This window comes from Lepidochelys kempii, chromosome 1 (assembly GCF_965140265.1).
Source record: "Lepidochelys kempii isolate rLepKem1 chromosome 1, rLepKem1.hap2, whole genome shotgun sequence".
Taxonomy (NCBI): Eukaryota; Metazoa; Chordata; order Testudines; family Cheloniidae; genus Lepidochelys; species Lepidochelys kempii.
The window spans coordinates 240,387,345-240,403,078 of record NC_133256.1 but is presented as its reverse complement, the minus strand read 5'-3'; the positions used below and the strand labels follow the sequence as shown (position 1 = coordinate 240,403,078).

The window sequence follows — 15,734 nt, the reverse complement described above, 5'->3', positions numbered from 1 at the left end:
AGCTGCATGGTTGACAGCGGGACAAATGTGACTGAGGCCACCGAAGACGCTGAGGAGTAGTGCCCTTGGATCCCTCCCTGGCTTTGGTGAAAGGCCCAGGGGGTCTAGAATAGCCACTGTGGTGGCCATAGCTGGGGCTCTCGCGAGTCTCGCCTTGACCTTGATCGTTGGCTCCTCCAATATACAGCGGTAGGACTCAGACTCTGACTCCGAGGTCTCCGAAACCGAAGACCACGGAAGAGCCGAGCTTCGGTGCCTCAAGCGTCGAGAGCTTGGGGAGCGACTAGGCCCTCTGTCTGAGTGGGCCAGTGCCGAAGGACATGGCGTGAGGGAATGCCTGGACATCACTGCTGGTTTCCCTCCTGACTGCACCTGGGGGTGGGTGGGATCGCCAGTGCCGGAGGTTCCTCCCTCCTAGGGTGCAAGAATGGCACTGTAAGGTGCAGCAGATCCCGAGCAACTTCGAAAGTTACCAGTGAATGTGGGGGGCTCCGACTCAACTGCCTCGTCTGGGCAGGAGTCGACGAGGCCCTAATGGAGGATTCCGAGCTGTGGCTTGCCTGGGGTCTCGCTTCTTAAGATTTAGCCAGAGGTGACTGACTGTCTGGCTTCTTTTTCTTCTGAGGCACCGACAAGTGAGACCAGCGCCTGCTCTCTGCTGGGCCTCAGGAGGTATCATGCTAAGAGTCCCGGGATGAGTCCTTTCTCGGCACCGAACTTGATGACGACGCCAGGGCGCTCCGCGTAGACGAGGAAGTGTTAGGAACTGGGTCCAAATGGGGACGTAGAGCTGCCTCCATGAGGATCATTTTAAGCCGCTGCTCCCTTTCTAGGGCAGAACTCGCAGCAGATCTTACAGCGATCCTTTTGGTGACCCTCCCATAGGCACCGTAAATACGAGGAGTGTGGATTGCTCTTTGGCACGCACTCTGTGCAGACTACACAGTTTTTAAACCCTGGGGACCATGGCAGACCATGGCTCCAGGGAGCTGAAAGGGGGGGTAAAGACCCCAAACAACTCTGATCACTAAATACTGACTAGTAACTACTAACTACTAAGATAAACTAACTATATACAAACAACTGGAGTTGAACACGCTTGCTAAAGCAAAAGCTACAGGAAGTTTCAGCCTACCATCACTGATGGTAAGAAGGAAATGAGGGGATGGCAGGTTGGCAGGGCTCTATGTTGAGCACCATGAAGGCGTGACTCCAGGGGGCGCCCGGACTGACCTGACGGATGTGGCTATTTTGCTGTTACAAAAGCAAAGGGAGTTTTTGAAACAATTGCAGCAAGTGTACACAATTTCAACAATGTTGAAAATACTGATTGTGGCATCCCAATCCCTGTGTCATGAGGTATCGAGACAGAGAAACTTCTACTGGCAGTATTCATAATGACTGGATTTGTTGAGCTTCTACCTCCACTCCTGGCATCTAAATTAACAGCCCTAGTTCCAACCTGGCTTTAATAGACACAGACAAACTTTTCAGAGAAACAGTGGATTAGTGCAAATGTTCATTGCCTTGGCACCCAAAGGCCGCCTGAAGAGCCTTAGGATTGGATTGTAGGTGTTTGCATCAATGCTTTTAGGCACTATCTCAACTTCATGTTACAAAGGCAAAACAAAAGGATACAAAACAATATGAAAACTGCCAAACTACAATAAGAAAGAAACATTTTAATTATACTGTAAATCTTCATAAACTTTAGCATCATTGAATATAATTTTTGAAAACTTTTTCTATTGTTATTGTATATTGGCTACAAGTACAGTCCTTCTAAAGGATAAATATAATGCAACAAGTACGTTAGACTTATCCAGCACAGTAATACAATCTCTTGCTGCTGAGTGCATTCATTTCAGATTACATGATACACTGAGCTACAGATATTCATCTGCATTGAAATCAAACTGGTTTTCAGTGATCATTCAATAGAATGCTGCAATTTGACAGGATTTATTCAGTCTCTCAATCATACTGTTCGCTTTCAGCTATTTCTGAAATTTACACTTAGAATAAACTTTTACAAATATCAACTGCTAGTTTTCTTATAAAGAAAAGCAATCATACTGCTGAACTGTTAAATGTAGAGGAAAATGTATGATTTAAATCATATATAACAGGAAGATAAATACAGCAAATAATTAAAGACTAAGACAATTTAATGAAAGGCTAGAATAAAGGTAATTTACTTAAAGTATCCACTAATTTTGCTCCCAGCCCTCAGTGGGCAAGTAGCTATTATTGCATGTCCCTCTACCAAGCAGATGGAGACAGGAAATAAATAAAAAAAATTATAATACTAATCCCTAAAAAGGAGCTAGTTCTGATTGAAAATTCCAGTTCATAGGGGACACCCCAAAACCTCAACTTAGTGAAAATACTAGAAACAAAAAAATATGTGATGAAAAAGATCTACAGTACTGCTTGAGCTGGAAATCCATAGTAATGTTGTGAGGATGAGTTAACTAGTGAAAAAATATTTTTAAGATTGCTACAATCAATATATTTTTAAAAAACAAAGTATCTAAAACAGATAAGGAAGAAAAGGACCAGAGTTCCTCACACTTTAGTCAAGCAATCTCAGGGTAGACTCTGGACCTAAAGAAGAGTAGGAATAGTCAAATTAGCAAGTAAATTGCATTTCTCCTATGCTCTGTAAGTTAGTTCAGTCAACTGGTCACTTCAAAGGCAAGACATATGATGAGAGGACTGAGATACATTGACCCATCAGACCTAGGCAAGCAACACCACCTGTCAAGAAGGCATTTCCAGATTACTGCCACAACAATGAGATGTTTACAAAAAGGTGAAGAGATGTTCAGGTCATATCTCTGCAGAACTCCAGAGAAGAGGCACACACCTTTTTCTGCCCTAACAGAGTGGGCTTCAACTCCTAGAAAGGAACCTTATTGGTCACATGGGCCTCTGACAGATGAGAAAGGCTTTTAAGTTTTATTACCTCTCTCCATAGACAAATAAATGGTCTGACTACTGATTTCCCATACTCTTTTAAGTAGACCCAAAAGGCCTCTCACATCTACAATACGAGGCGGCTTCTAGTATTCATCCTTTACAAAGGGTCTAAGGGAAGTAAGTAACACAACATGAGCAAGTTTCACAAAGGAAAAAACCTCAGGAAAGGAGGGACTTGTTTGATCATCTCTTTGGCTTGGTAAAAGACTAAATTACCTACAGGAAGTTCCATAACACTCCTAATTGAGCAAATGGACACTAGGAAGATAAGTCTTAAGGGCGAGAAGTCACATGGACACTGGCCTCAGAGGCCTGATACTGTGGGGAGGACAGGTGAAAATCCATGGGATGTTCACAACTAGCCTTAGGTCCCAGAAAGCTAAGGAGCTCAGATCGCAGAGGGCTTGAATTTGTCCACTATCTTAAGATTGTGACTGTTTCTAGGGGAGTCCAACAGAGGAATTATTTTGCCCCCAATAAAGCACAAAGAGTTGCAGTTTGCACTCAGAGTGAGTGCTCAAACTTTTACTAGACTATTTTGGAGGGGGTTGGGGGGAAAGAGCAATAGAACAACCAGGACTCAAATATCCCTGCACCTGGAACATATTTGACAGTAATAAGCATTGGAAGTAGCCTGCTTATGGACTTACAACACAGTAAACCTATGACTCCTTTTATGCAGTCAACCACTCAAGCCAAGTGACCAACACAGGTGATTTCAGGTTCTGGTGGAGTAGCTGGCCTTGAGAAAATAAGTCTCCCCAGAAGGGAAGGTGGAAGGAACTTTTACAATACCAGAAGTACACTGGATGAGGATCTTGATGCTTTCTCTATCTTACCCTCACCAGAGGGAAGCATAAGCTAAGACGAAGTGCTATGGTTGCCAGAAGGCATTGGCTCTCATGGGTAAGGGATCCCTAATTGGAAAGAAGAATTTTGGGATCTTCATTTTCCTCTGGGTAACCATATATTGCCAATTCATGAGCATAGCTAATTTATGCAAAAACACATTTGTGTCACTGCTTCCCTGTCCTTTCTCTCCCATCCTCTTAACATGTTTGTTAAACATACATGTTGCATCTGATCTTTAAATTTAGATTGTAAACTCTTTATGTCAGGTACTGTTTCCTACTGTACACCTGTACAACTACTAGTACAATGGAGCCTCTAGGTGCTACGGTACTATAAATAATATAAATAAGTAACTATAATACTATGCTTCCCAACAGTTATTATTCTTCAGATGATTTGCGTTGGAATCCATCCTGTGTATCCTGCAGTCTAGTTTCCCATCTATGTGTATATAGCTGAGAAGGAGATAAGGTTTCTTTCTAACCACATATGGGTCTGGGAGAGTCTGCTGCTATGCCTCTTTTCCTGCATTCCCCAGTACATGACACAAGCGATTATAGGAACACTTTTTGTCTGCATTCAGTGCATTGCCCTTCAGGCTGCACTGAAATGCAGGAAAGCACTGCAGACTGCGCTTATTTTCTGGAGGTTAGTTAGTAACGTGTTTTTCCAATAGTCATAGAATGCTAGACCTTCATTCCACCTAATCCCTTCTCTTTTTCCCCGCCTCCCACCCCAGTCCCCTCCTTTCCTTATTCATTTATGTCTTCTCCTATTTTATTACTGTTACTCCCACAGTAATATGTTATAACTATATAGTATTGTCTGGATTTGTACTGGATGTTTGACAAGTTGTAAAACTGAATAATTCCAGAATTCTAATGGAGATCTCATGAAATGTGTGGTATTTGGAAACATATACAAGTTAATTCATTTACTTTTTTGTACTTTTCACTGTCTGTTTTTTCATGAAAACACACAAACAAACAAAACCAATAAAAAATCCATCACAAAGATCAGCAGCCCAGAGCTGCCTTGTGGCCAAAACAAGAATCCCAACTAGGCAGACCAATGAGCTACGCAGGGGGATCTAGAAGGGAGACTTACTTCAGGTCTAGAAATAGACACAAATAGCTTGAGCACTGACCCAACTGTAAGAAGTGTGCTTCAACAGCCAGAGTTGGAGGAGGTGCTATTATGATCTTGACGTTCTAAAATTCTGGCACATCTTGCGGGCAATATATAGTTTACGTTTTGAGAAGAAAATTTAATGAATTATGCTACCATCAAATAATCCCCATTTTGTCTGTAATACAGTGCTCAGGGCTGTCTTCTTGTTCCCTCTATGTTAGTGTGTTTTACACCATTACAATAGACTGTTTCTCACTATCCTTAATTATTGTTTCTCACTGCTGTAAAGAGACACCAGGTTAGTACAAATGGCTAGATCTTATTCTCAATTTTTAAATCTAACAACAAAAAGTAAGTTTTAAGCATATACACACAAAAAACCCCACTGGCAATTTTTACAAAGTTATATATATATACATAACATAAGGAAAATACTTTGCATGTATATAGGTAAGAAACTTAAAAATCCACCAACTGGAGTGATAACTAGTCCCTACCTTACTTACCGATCTAAAATCTTACCAATGGCTACAAGTAGAGGTGTGGGGCAGCCTGATGATGTCCTCTGGATTTACTTTCAGTTTCTCTGGGAAATTTCAAGGACCACCATTCACCTCTTTTTCAGCTTTTCAGATACTTTCAAAAGGTAGAGGATTTATTGACTATTCATGATGTTCTCACTTTTCCACAATCATTTCTACCACACAGTGAGTCAGAGCCACTGAATTCTTTCTTGCTGCATTTTCCTGCTTCAAATCATATTTGGGAATAGATAGTCTCTATGATGCATATACCCCAATGTGCTGCAGGTGAGATATACTATGACATATCTTCCAGTTCTATCACATCCAACTGGAACACTTCTAGATTTCAGATGGTCACAAAGGCAGGTTCAGAGGATTCCATACAAACTGTTTTCAAGTTTAGGACCTGAAGACAAGCCTGTGCCAGGGTACAGATCTCCTGCATGAGTGCAGAGACATAAGCCTTCATTTTCTGAACCACGGGCTCCTGCAGGCAAGCTTTGCTTTGCTACAGTTTGAAATGGCCTCTTGGGCAAACTAGCTCCTGAGAGCTTCAGGGAGCTCTTGGCCCTTGTCTGTGACAGTCAAATGGCTCCTATAACCCCAGGAAAGACTGAACCTTATATACTGCTAATATCTGCAAATCCTAGGCATGGAATGAGCTGGTCAACCAAAAACAGATGGACAAACCTTCCTTCCTTCCTTCGAGCAACAGTCAATAACATCCACTAGTTTGCTAAAAGGGTAGGGAGCTGTAGCCAAACCAGAAGGCAGGGTTTTGAATTGGCAGTGTTTTTCCAGTGTTGTGCGGCACACACAATGAAATCAGAGATCAGCTATACCACCCCATCTTGAGTGGATTCCCCTTAAAGGAAGTCTTCCAAACACCAAGTCAGACATACTCAAAAAAACATACTGCATAACAAGATTTCTACATATATCTATATTACACTGTATTTTAGCACATAAAGTCTACCATTTGTCAGCTAAGAGACAAATTAATGGCTTAACTATGTTTAACTACTTTCTCAAGAAGAAAGGCACTTTGATACAAAGAGCTAATCCTCCCTTGATTTGGCATGTCAAATATCGAAATTTGCCTCTCCGGGTTGCAATTCCTGAACAAGTCAATGTCAGCTCGAAAGCCATAGACTAAATGCACTAGCAGTCATTGGAATGCTTTAAAGAGGCAAATTTTGTAAGGAAGAGTTTATTTCTCAAACACTTTACCCAATGGATAGAAGAAAGAGACTCACATCTGGCATTTCTGTAAAGCAGAAAAGGGTCCTGCAGCTGGAAATCTAGGTCTTTAGTGATGGGTTCTGTGCGATTTTCCATGCTCAGCCTGTTCATAATGGTGAAGCCATGCCTGGGAGAAGCTGATCTGTAAATTACCAAGCAGAAATCATAGCAAGTTAAGGAAAAATATGAGTACCCCTTCTTTGTCAGACAGTGCTCCAAAATTATTATTTCAATAGAAGCAGTTATATAAAATCTAACTATGTTGCCAGGGAGGAAACTGAACAACAGTCTTGGAGCCTGACAGAATTTTTGGTTCCTTTGTGAAATCCTTTTGCTTTCTTCAAACCCCTAAGCTCTGTATGAAAAATGACATAGATAACTGTGGCCACTATGATTGTTTTTTTAAACAGTCTGCAGCATCTGAGGTGCTATAGTTTGAGTCTCAAAGCCTCTAGTCATAATCCTAACTATTTGTGCATGCAAGTTACAGCAAGTTCTAAGGCCTACAACTTTAGGAACCGGCGATAACTTACTAACGTAAAATTGTCCTCAGAGCATTGGTGTTATAGTATCCAAGAATCAGAACAGGTCTACACCTTCCCACTGCAGCAGAAAATGGATATTGGAGAGACAGTTGTGGGACAAAATTAATTAAAATTTTTACTTTTTTCTTTAATACACAAAGATAATGAATTATTCAAGTCACTCCAGATTTTCAAAACTCCCTAAGTGACATAAGAGCAGAAATCCCACACTACTTCCAATGCTAATAGGAGATGTTACTTTGGAACTGAGTTTGACAGTGATGGACAAGACACTGACTAAATGTTTGGGATAAGTGCCAAGTACAGTAATCACCAGCGGGTGTCTTCATTAACTCCAAAGCACAGGAACCTGCATTACAGGAAGGGAGGCAACAGAAAAAGAAACAAAGGGTGGAAGTGATAGAAAGAATACTTGATGGTAATAGCCAGAATTGTATTTCTCTGAGTCTTTTAATGTTATCCCTAGCAGGTCTCATGTTTGACACTTAGTGTAAAGATATTTTTCACAGTTCACAAAGAGGAGCAGGTGATAAATAAACCAGTTTATTTAACTGTAATGCTAGACATTTTCACATTTCCAAAATAACGGTGAGAATGGATTTGTTACTACATCATCTGCAGAAAGGAATTCCTCAGTTGTACCCAACCCAGTTTCCAACAGATACGAACAGATGATTTTTATTGTGATAAGACCTAAACTTTATAAGCCTTTTCAACATCAACTGACACTAAAATGTGAAGGGGACTATTTAGTTATTGTTTGTAAAGTGATCTAAAAAGAAGAAGCCCTATGTAGAAGAGCCAAATATTATTACCCGGGAAAACAATGCTCTAAATGAATAAAACTAGAGAACATAATTAGATAGGGGTATGAGACTGGACAATGCCAAACCACATTAAATTGTGCTGTGTACGCTGGTGTACTTGGCATTTTCTGCTCAGAACTGCTAAAAGCCAAGGATCCATTGAAAATAAAATCATGTATTCTCTTATCAAAGAGAAGGAAACTAGGGAAGGGAGTGACAGAAAGAATACTTCATGGTAATAGCCAGACTTGTATATCTCTGAGTGTTTTAGCATCATCCCCAGCAGGAAGCAGATATTTGACACTTAGGGCTTGTCTTCACTACCGGGGTAAGTTGACCTAAGTCATGCTACTTCAGCTACGTGAATAACGTAGCTGGAGTTGATGTAGCTTAGGTCGACTTATCCTGATGCCTTCACTGAGCTGCATCGACAGGAGACGCTCTCCGGTCAACTTCCCTTACTATTCTTGGAGTGCTGGAGTACCAGGGTCGACTGGAAAGCTCTCTGCCGTCTTCACTGGACCCACTAAATTGACCCTTGCTGCATCAATTGCAGCAGCATCCATCTCCCGGTAGTGAAGACCAGCCCTTAGGGTAGAAACATTTCCTCGAAGTAGTCTTTCAAAATAAAGATTATAGTTTTAGTCTATCGCTTTTCATTTTTGTAAAGCTCTTTATTTTATTAAACTCTTTTTTTAACCGTGTATTTTTCAGTTTAATTATGTAATTGAATGTCTTCATTCTACTTTCCAGCCTGTGCCTTTATTTCCTACTTAAAGGCAAGGGCTGGGAAAGGGTTAACTCTTAGTGCTGTGATTAAGAATATAGGGGGAACTGAGCAGAAAAGACTGCAGCTACTAGACTGAGACACTGCAACAGGTAAGTGAATATCCTTCCTCAACTTCCTTCTTCTCAGGACTCAGAAAAGGAACTGGAGTGGTGGAGAGACTAGAAGCTGGAGGCTAGTTGCAGACAGCTCCAAAATTCAGGTCCAGTGTACAAGAGAATCATATTCCTGATTCAGAGTGGGCAAGGCACCTTTGATCTGCCAGACTCTGCCATAAGCAGCAGAAGCAGGAGCCAGTTCCTTCCTCCAGCCGTGGCAGATACAACAGCATCTCTTACTTCATCCATTCTTGTTCTTCTCTACACAGATCAATAGAAGAGTGGGTGTGAGGAGGTGCTGGTACTGACTTCTACTGCTGGGTAGGAAGGAGCCTAGAGATCAACGTAAGCTCCCATACTCCCTAGTAGAAGGTTGGGTCCACTGTACACCTGGCCTCACATGCTGTTTGTCACCTCCATATCCCTCTCTTCCTGACTCAATCAGGGGGGCCTCCTGCCTCCTCAGTCCCCGTCATTCTCTTAGCTGGATCCTCAAGAGAAAAAAAACAGAGGGAGGAAATCCACTTACCTGTTTGACTACCCAAGCCTAACAGCTGCAACCCTATGTCTGCTAGCTGCCTGATCTTCTGCTCGTCACATCAACAGCAGGCAAATCATGATGCAACCCCCTGGAAGCCCAGCACACAGATGATAGAGAAGGCTTTGCAACATACCTGTGTGATACAAAAGATGAGACTAGATGATCTAATGGTCCCTTCTGGCCTTAAAATCCATTAAATTATTCCCCACCTCCCCAAACAACCCTGCCTTCAATTAAGAGGTGAAGAGCTAGAAAACAACAAATGTAATATAAAACTGAACCATGAAATTAAAACAAACATCCAGAGCCGTTAGAAAAGAGAGCCACTGAGAATATCTTAAACACCTGGGGTGAAACATGCATGATAACCACACTGTAAGTAATTTGATACCGAACGAAATGTAAGGAAAATGCATGAACTTTCCCCTAAGCCAGGAACCAATTACAATTGTATTAAGTCCTGACATTTCCTTAACCTTGATGAGTACTATTATTTACTCTGCCATTTGGCTTTTTTGTTCTGCAACCTTGTTACAGACAAATGTTACATCCTACTTTAAATAGAACATTGTCAAGATTTATCAGATTCATCAGCACTGAGATCTAAATTACATTTCCAAACCTTATCCACATGAACACGTACAAAGTGACGTTCTCCTTTTCAATGATCCCTTCCCTGCATTGTCTCTGACAATTTCAAACTAACTTAAGTTATTCTTTTTCACCATGTAATAAGACAGGATTTAGAGTGGTTACTTAAGGATTCTTTTTAGCAGGCTTTTCTACTTCCATAGATTTTATGTTCAGACATTAAAATATAACATTCTCACCTTGTGTAAACAAAGAGTGTTCCTTCCACATCAGTTTTCTCCTAAAATAAAAGAAACATTCAAGTAATTCAAATGAAAATTCATAAGGTGAAGGAAAACCAATGTTTTCCACAAAACAATCACATAGTATCAGCAGCAGGTATAAGACACACACTGGTATAGCGAATTTAACGTATTGGATCATTAATACAACAAAGACAGCAGTAAAAAGGGATTATCCTTATGAAGAGGAGAAAAGTGGATTTACTGCCATAGTCATAGTCCATTGCTGATGAAGCAATAGGAAGCACAGGAACTATTACTTTGTTAACCATAAATAAGCCACCACTATCTTCCTTTTACCAAAGACCATCACAGTTACATATCTCTGACTGAAATGAGGAAATAATTAAACCAAGTTTCAGGGATTTGCTAGTAAGAGATTACAACTACCATAGTTCCCCTTCATCCTTCAGCTGAATCAGGTCTTACGGTAAGACACGAAAACCATCAGCTCTGTATTTTTTTCTTTTTAGTTCCATTTTTTTTTAAAAGAAAAAAAACTCACAGTTGTCTTTTTATCTAATTTTTTCTCCTGATATCCTGTCAGCCAAGATAATTGATGAGTTGTCATTTTAATAAAGAAACATCAGCGTCTCTACCTGATCTACTGGATGTCAGAAAGCGCCAGTACATTTATGCATCTGCATTCCATTTGACACATAATATCCCACTTACTTAAAATATGTAAGTTTTTCTGGTCCAGGGACAAAAATTTTGGAGACAAGCTCTTTGGGATCCTTCTAGATGAAAGATACTGCATAAAATCTGTCCACACAAAGATAGAGTTACATTTGAAAATCATGCCTAAACATAGTTCCCCTAAACCAGTTTTGATCACTGTTTAACCCCATCAGCATTAGCTAATCAGGAGTGTTAAAAATGGATTTGGGGAAAAAACTTTAAGTAAGTTTTCCATACACAGCTCTATTTGTTGTATGCACAGGGGTTAGATGAAAATCATTATCACACTTTGATCCAAGCATATTCAGTCTGACAAAATATTAATGGGTCACTCAAGATAATCTTTTTTTTTTAAAATATCATCTGTATTACTAATGTCTTATATTTCTTAAAATCGGATATAATTGTCAATATTTATTTTTTGCCCGTAACTCAGTGTGGACTTTGAAAATGGATTGGTAAGCTTCACCTCCTCCTAGTATCAATTTAACTTTCTTATCCTCATGTATCAGCACATTGCATTTGTGGGTTTTTTCCCTTTCCTCTCTCTCTCTCTCTCACACCGCAGGGTAATACTGAATTAAACTGCTATTAGGTTTCGAAGGACTTTCTTAAAAAAATAAATATCCATAACATTTATGTTTGAGGGGTGACTTACTCAAAATTGTCTATTTAAATAAGATTCCAGTCCTATAATCTGATTGTTATCAGGGTCTGCCCATTCAATCACCACTGCAGAGTGCCACTGAAGACAACAGAAGCCTGTACAGGCATACTTACACAGAGGAGATTGCAGGATCAGAGTTTAGACATAAAGCGCTACAGCGTATAATGTTAAGGTTGCACAATTAAAACAACAAAGAGACAGGAAATGCACGAGTTAAGATTCCCAGTTATATATCTTATATGTTTTATGTGTGTATAATATTTTAAGGAACAGATTTTAAAAGAAAAGCAGGACTACAAAACACTACATATGTGCAATGCAGCTGAGTTAGTTTTTCTGGAAATCGTTTAACTTTTGCATTTACTGTCTTTTTATCATTTCTGACTAGATAACCTTAATGCTGCATTAACATTATTTATTTAATTTTCTCTTTCTTAAATGGTTTAGGTAGTATCTGCTTTCTTTTGGCTAAAAGTCCTTAATATATGAATGAAGAAAATAGACAAAATTTAAGATAGAGGAAGGAAAGGAGAAAGAAAAGAAATGCAGAGAAAGCTTGTTCATTTCAGCTTGTCAACGACATACACCAGTCCAGTTCTTTAACAGAGTGTGCACTGGGTTAACTAGGAGGCACCAATCAGTAGCTATTACGTGCATTGAAATGAGTGCTTTTCTGAGGAGGAAAAGCCCTTATTAATGGTCCATCTCTCTATGAGTGTCCATTTTGCATTAGATACGTCCACAGTGCAATTTTCAAATGTTCAGAATTTTTAGATTAAAGGTTGAAATTTCCAACTACTTTTTTTTAAATTTTATCATGGACATTTCTCCTCACCAAAGATTAGCTTGATGCCAAGTTTCAAAGTTCAGCCATATTTGAGTTTCTTCTCCAAAAACAAATCTGGCCTTTTTTTTTTTTTCTAAATTATAAACACACAGAGGCTTAGGCTGTATTTTTTCATTGCATACAACTTCCAAAAACAGCTGACAAGATTTCTGTCAATTTTCCCCAAATAAATAACTTTTGGGAAGAGACCAATTGTGGAAATTTTTAAACAAATGGAGAATTTTATGAAGTTTTAACATATGAAAATGAGAGGATAACAATTGAAACTATATTGTATTTGCTTTCAAATGAATCCACTAGACAGTGCAATGAACTGGAAGAGACTCAGGAGAGAAAGGAAGTTGGTTCAATGTGTATGGTTCCTTGCTGTGGCCCTGATCTATCAAATAACTTAAGGCTTGTCTATGCTGTAGCTCATGTGCTTTAAGGGGGTCTGAGTTCTAAAGCCCACTAACCTGTTGTGCATTACTTGTAGGGTGACCAAATGTCGAAATTTTATAGGGACAGTCCCAATATTTGAGGTTTTTTCTTATGTAGGCTCCTATTACCCCTCCCCCCCACCTCCTCTCCTGATTTTTCACCCTTGCTATCTGGTCACCCTAATTACTTGGTCCATGTAGGCCCTGTTGGTGTGAAACAGCACAATGTCAAAGTGCACTAGGGAATCTTTAGTGCGCAGAGGGTCTACATGAACCAAGAAACACTCAACACATTCGTGAGCTTTAGAACTCACACAACACCCCCATAGAGCACACTACCCCACGTGCAGACAAGATCTTAAGTATGTACTTAACTTTAATTGCATGAGAAGTCCCACAAACTTCAGCATGTTAAGCACATACTTAAATCCTTTACTAGATCAGGGCTTCTATAAACAGTATTCTTATTATGAAGATTTGTTGTATTTGCTGCTTCTTGACCATTGGTACCCCATTATTGGTAACACACACACACTATTCCATAGAGCGTTCCAGCTACAATGCACTTTCCATAGAACACTGTATTGTATTCGTACACTATATACATATAGACTATATGCTCTTCAAGGCAAGGACTTGTTACCTGCTTTAGCACACATTGTTTAATAGGCACCCCTATGAATTTAAAGTTCATCAAGCCAGCATGGGGGACGGGTGGGGGCGGGGGACGGGACGACCACCTCTTCTTTCTCCCAGCGATCCTCTCACCAGCTTTTGACTGGTGCTTAGTTTCAGAATTTGTGCAGGTGAGAACCAGAAACGGTTATTTTTCCCTTTCGGGTTTCACAGTGGACATGGACCTTTATAACTGAGCATATTTTATAAGTTAAAGAAAAGAAATACACCCCCAAGACTTTCAGCCACGATCCCTCTCCTTTCCCTCCCAGCTCCCTCACTCCCCAAGTGTGTGTCTGTAGGGGGTGTCTTCCCGCTTCGTGCCCTCCCCATGTCGGGGTGTGTGTGTCCCCACTGCCTACTCTCCCCGAACCTGTATATGTGTGGGGGAGGGGTCTCCCAGCTCCCTCCCCACTCCTAGCCCCCCCCCCCGTGTGTGTGAGAGAGAGAGTCAGTGGGTCTCCCCGCTGCCTGCCCTACCCCCGGGCATGGGGGCTCCCGGCCCTGGGCGGGGGGAGGGTCTCATCTCACGCACCCACTCGTTGGCGCGGTGCCCGAAGGTGTAGAGCGCCACCTGGCTGGCCACGTCCACGATGCTGCTGATGTAGGGGTCGTGGCGCTGCAGCGCCGCCAGGCTGATGTCCAGCCCCTTGCCCAGAAGGGCGGCCCCGGCCACCGCCGCCGCCATTTTGCCTCCAACAACAACACTCACGGCGCGCTGGCTGGGCATGATTAATCTAAAGCCGAGAACAAGATCGAGCCCTTCGACAGAAACCAGACGCGGTAGTCGCGCGCCGAGCTCACATTGCTCAGGATTGTTGCCATGAGCAACAAGATAAACTCCCCAAGGGCCTGGCCGGGCTCTCTGTGCGTAACCCAGAGGGCGGGGCCTGCAGGGACCTGACCCTGTAACGACCGGCCTCGCACAGCCCCCGCGCGAAATCCAGACTCTTCTGAGGGGCACCCTGGGAGGGCATGTACATGCAGGCACCGGCACATGTGCCCAGCAGTGTACAGAGACTGGTATTGCCAACCTCCATTGTCCCCAAACCATTAGCCAGGCCTCCCAAAATCATAAAAATGGCTCAACAATAATAATTTTTAGATTATTTTTATTTGTTTCCTGGTGGTGGAGTCTTTAGGGTTCACGTTTAACAGATTTACTCCATAACCTGGAGGACTACAGACTTAGGGTTTTTGTTTTATGTTTTTAAATGCAAGTTGAGAGTCTCTGAAAAATCACTTGATTCCAGCTGCTGGGGATTCAAGAAAAGCATTGATAATTCATTTGCAAACTTAACACCATCAATTTAGGCTTGAATAGGGACTGGGAGTGGTTGGCTCACCCAAAAAGCAATTTTCCCTCTCTTGATATTGACCCTCCTCATCAATTATTGGGAGTGGATCACATCCACCCTGACCTAATTGGCCTTCAACATTGGTTCTCCACTTGTAAGGTAATTCCCTTCTCTTCACGTGCCAAAATATGTTTATGCCTGTTTCTGTAATGCTCACTCCATGCATCTGACGAAGTGGGGTTTTTACCCACGAAAAGCTTATGCCCAAATAAATCTGTTAGTCTTTAAGGTGCCACCAGACTCCTAGTTGTTTTAATGAAATGTTGAGACTGGGCAATCCGGAGTTAGAAACATAGGCACATATACATACATATGTGCCCATAACATATATAGATACAGACACACATATGCACAGAAATACACGCATGCCCTAGGGCACACATAGGCATAGATGTATATGGGCATGTACACTCATACCTCTGAGTATACAGACACACCAAAGAATCAACACACAAAAGTACCCATGAGAGAGCATACGAAGCCATACATGTCTGTAGCATAGACACACATACACATTTGAATGGGCATGTATATATATGTTTGGACATACACACATGGGTGGGTATACACCCATGGCTATGTGTGCTCATATTTGCCAGCATACATCTATGGACCTACTTACTCATCTGAATCAGCTATGAAATAACACAAGTGAAGCTCATCAGTGGTGAGGCACCATGATTAGAAACAGCTGGACAATATATTTT

The 15,734-nt window shown here is 41.3% G+C and overlaps 2 protein-coding genes across 5 annotated transcripts in view; one reads left to right on the top strand and one right to left on the bottom strand.

Annotated features, from left to right (window-relative positions):
- DCP1B (decapping mRNA 1B) overlaps positions 1-14,410 on the bottom strand; it is a 63,950-nt gene extending 49,540 nt beyond the window's left edge. Inside the window, exons 1-4 of one of the 4 annotated variants that reach the window (XM_073320100.1) lie at positions 14,205-14,222; positions 10,339-10,379; positions 9,497-9,641; positions 6,746-6,873 (exon numbers count right to left, since the gene is read on the bottom strand). In XM_073320100.1, the coding sequence (XP_073176201.1) occupies positions 6,746-6,842 (97 nt within the window). In that variant the 5' untranslated portion in view covers positions 6,843-6,873; positions 9,497-9,641; positions 10,339-10,379; positions 14,205-14,222. Of the gene's footprint in view, positions 1-6,745; positions 6,874-9,496; positions 9,642-10,338; positions 10,380-11,055; positions 12,757-14,204 lie in introns of those variants that run through there. The other 3 variants (XM_073320109.1, XM_073320082.1, XM_073320091.1) reach the window with 3 other exon arrangements.
- CACNA1C (calcium voltage-gated channel subunit alpha1 C) overlaps positions 1-15,734 on the top strand; it is a 704,670-nt gene that overhangs the window by 10,459 nt on the left and 678,477 nt on the right. The window lies entirely within an intron of this gene.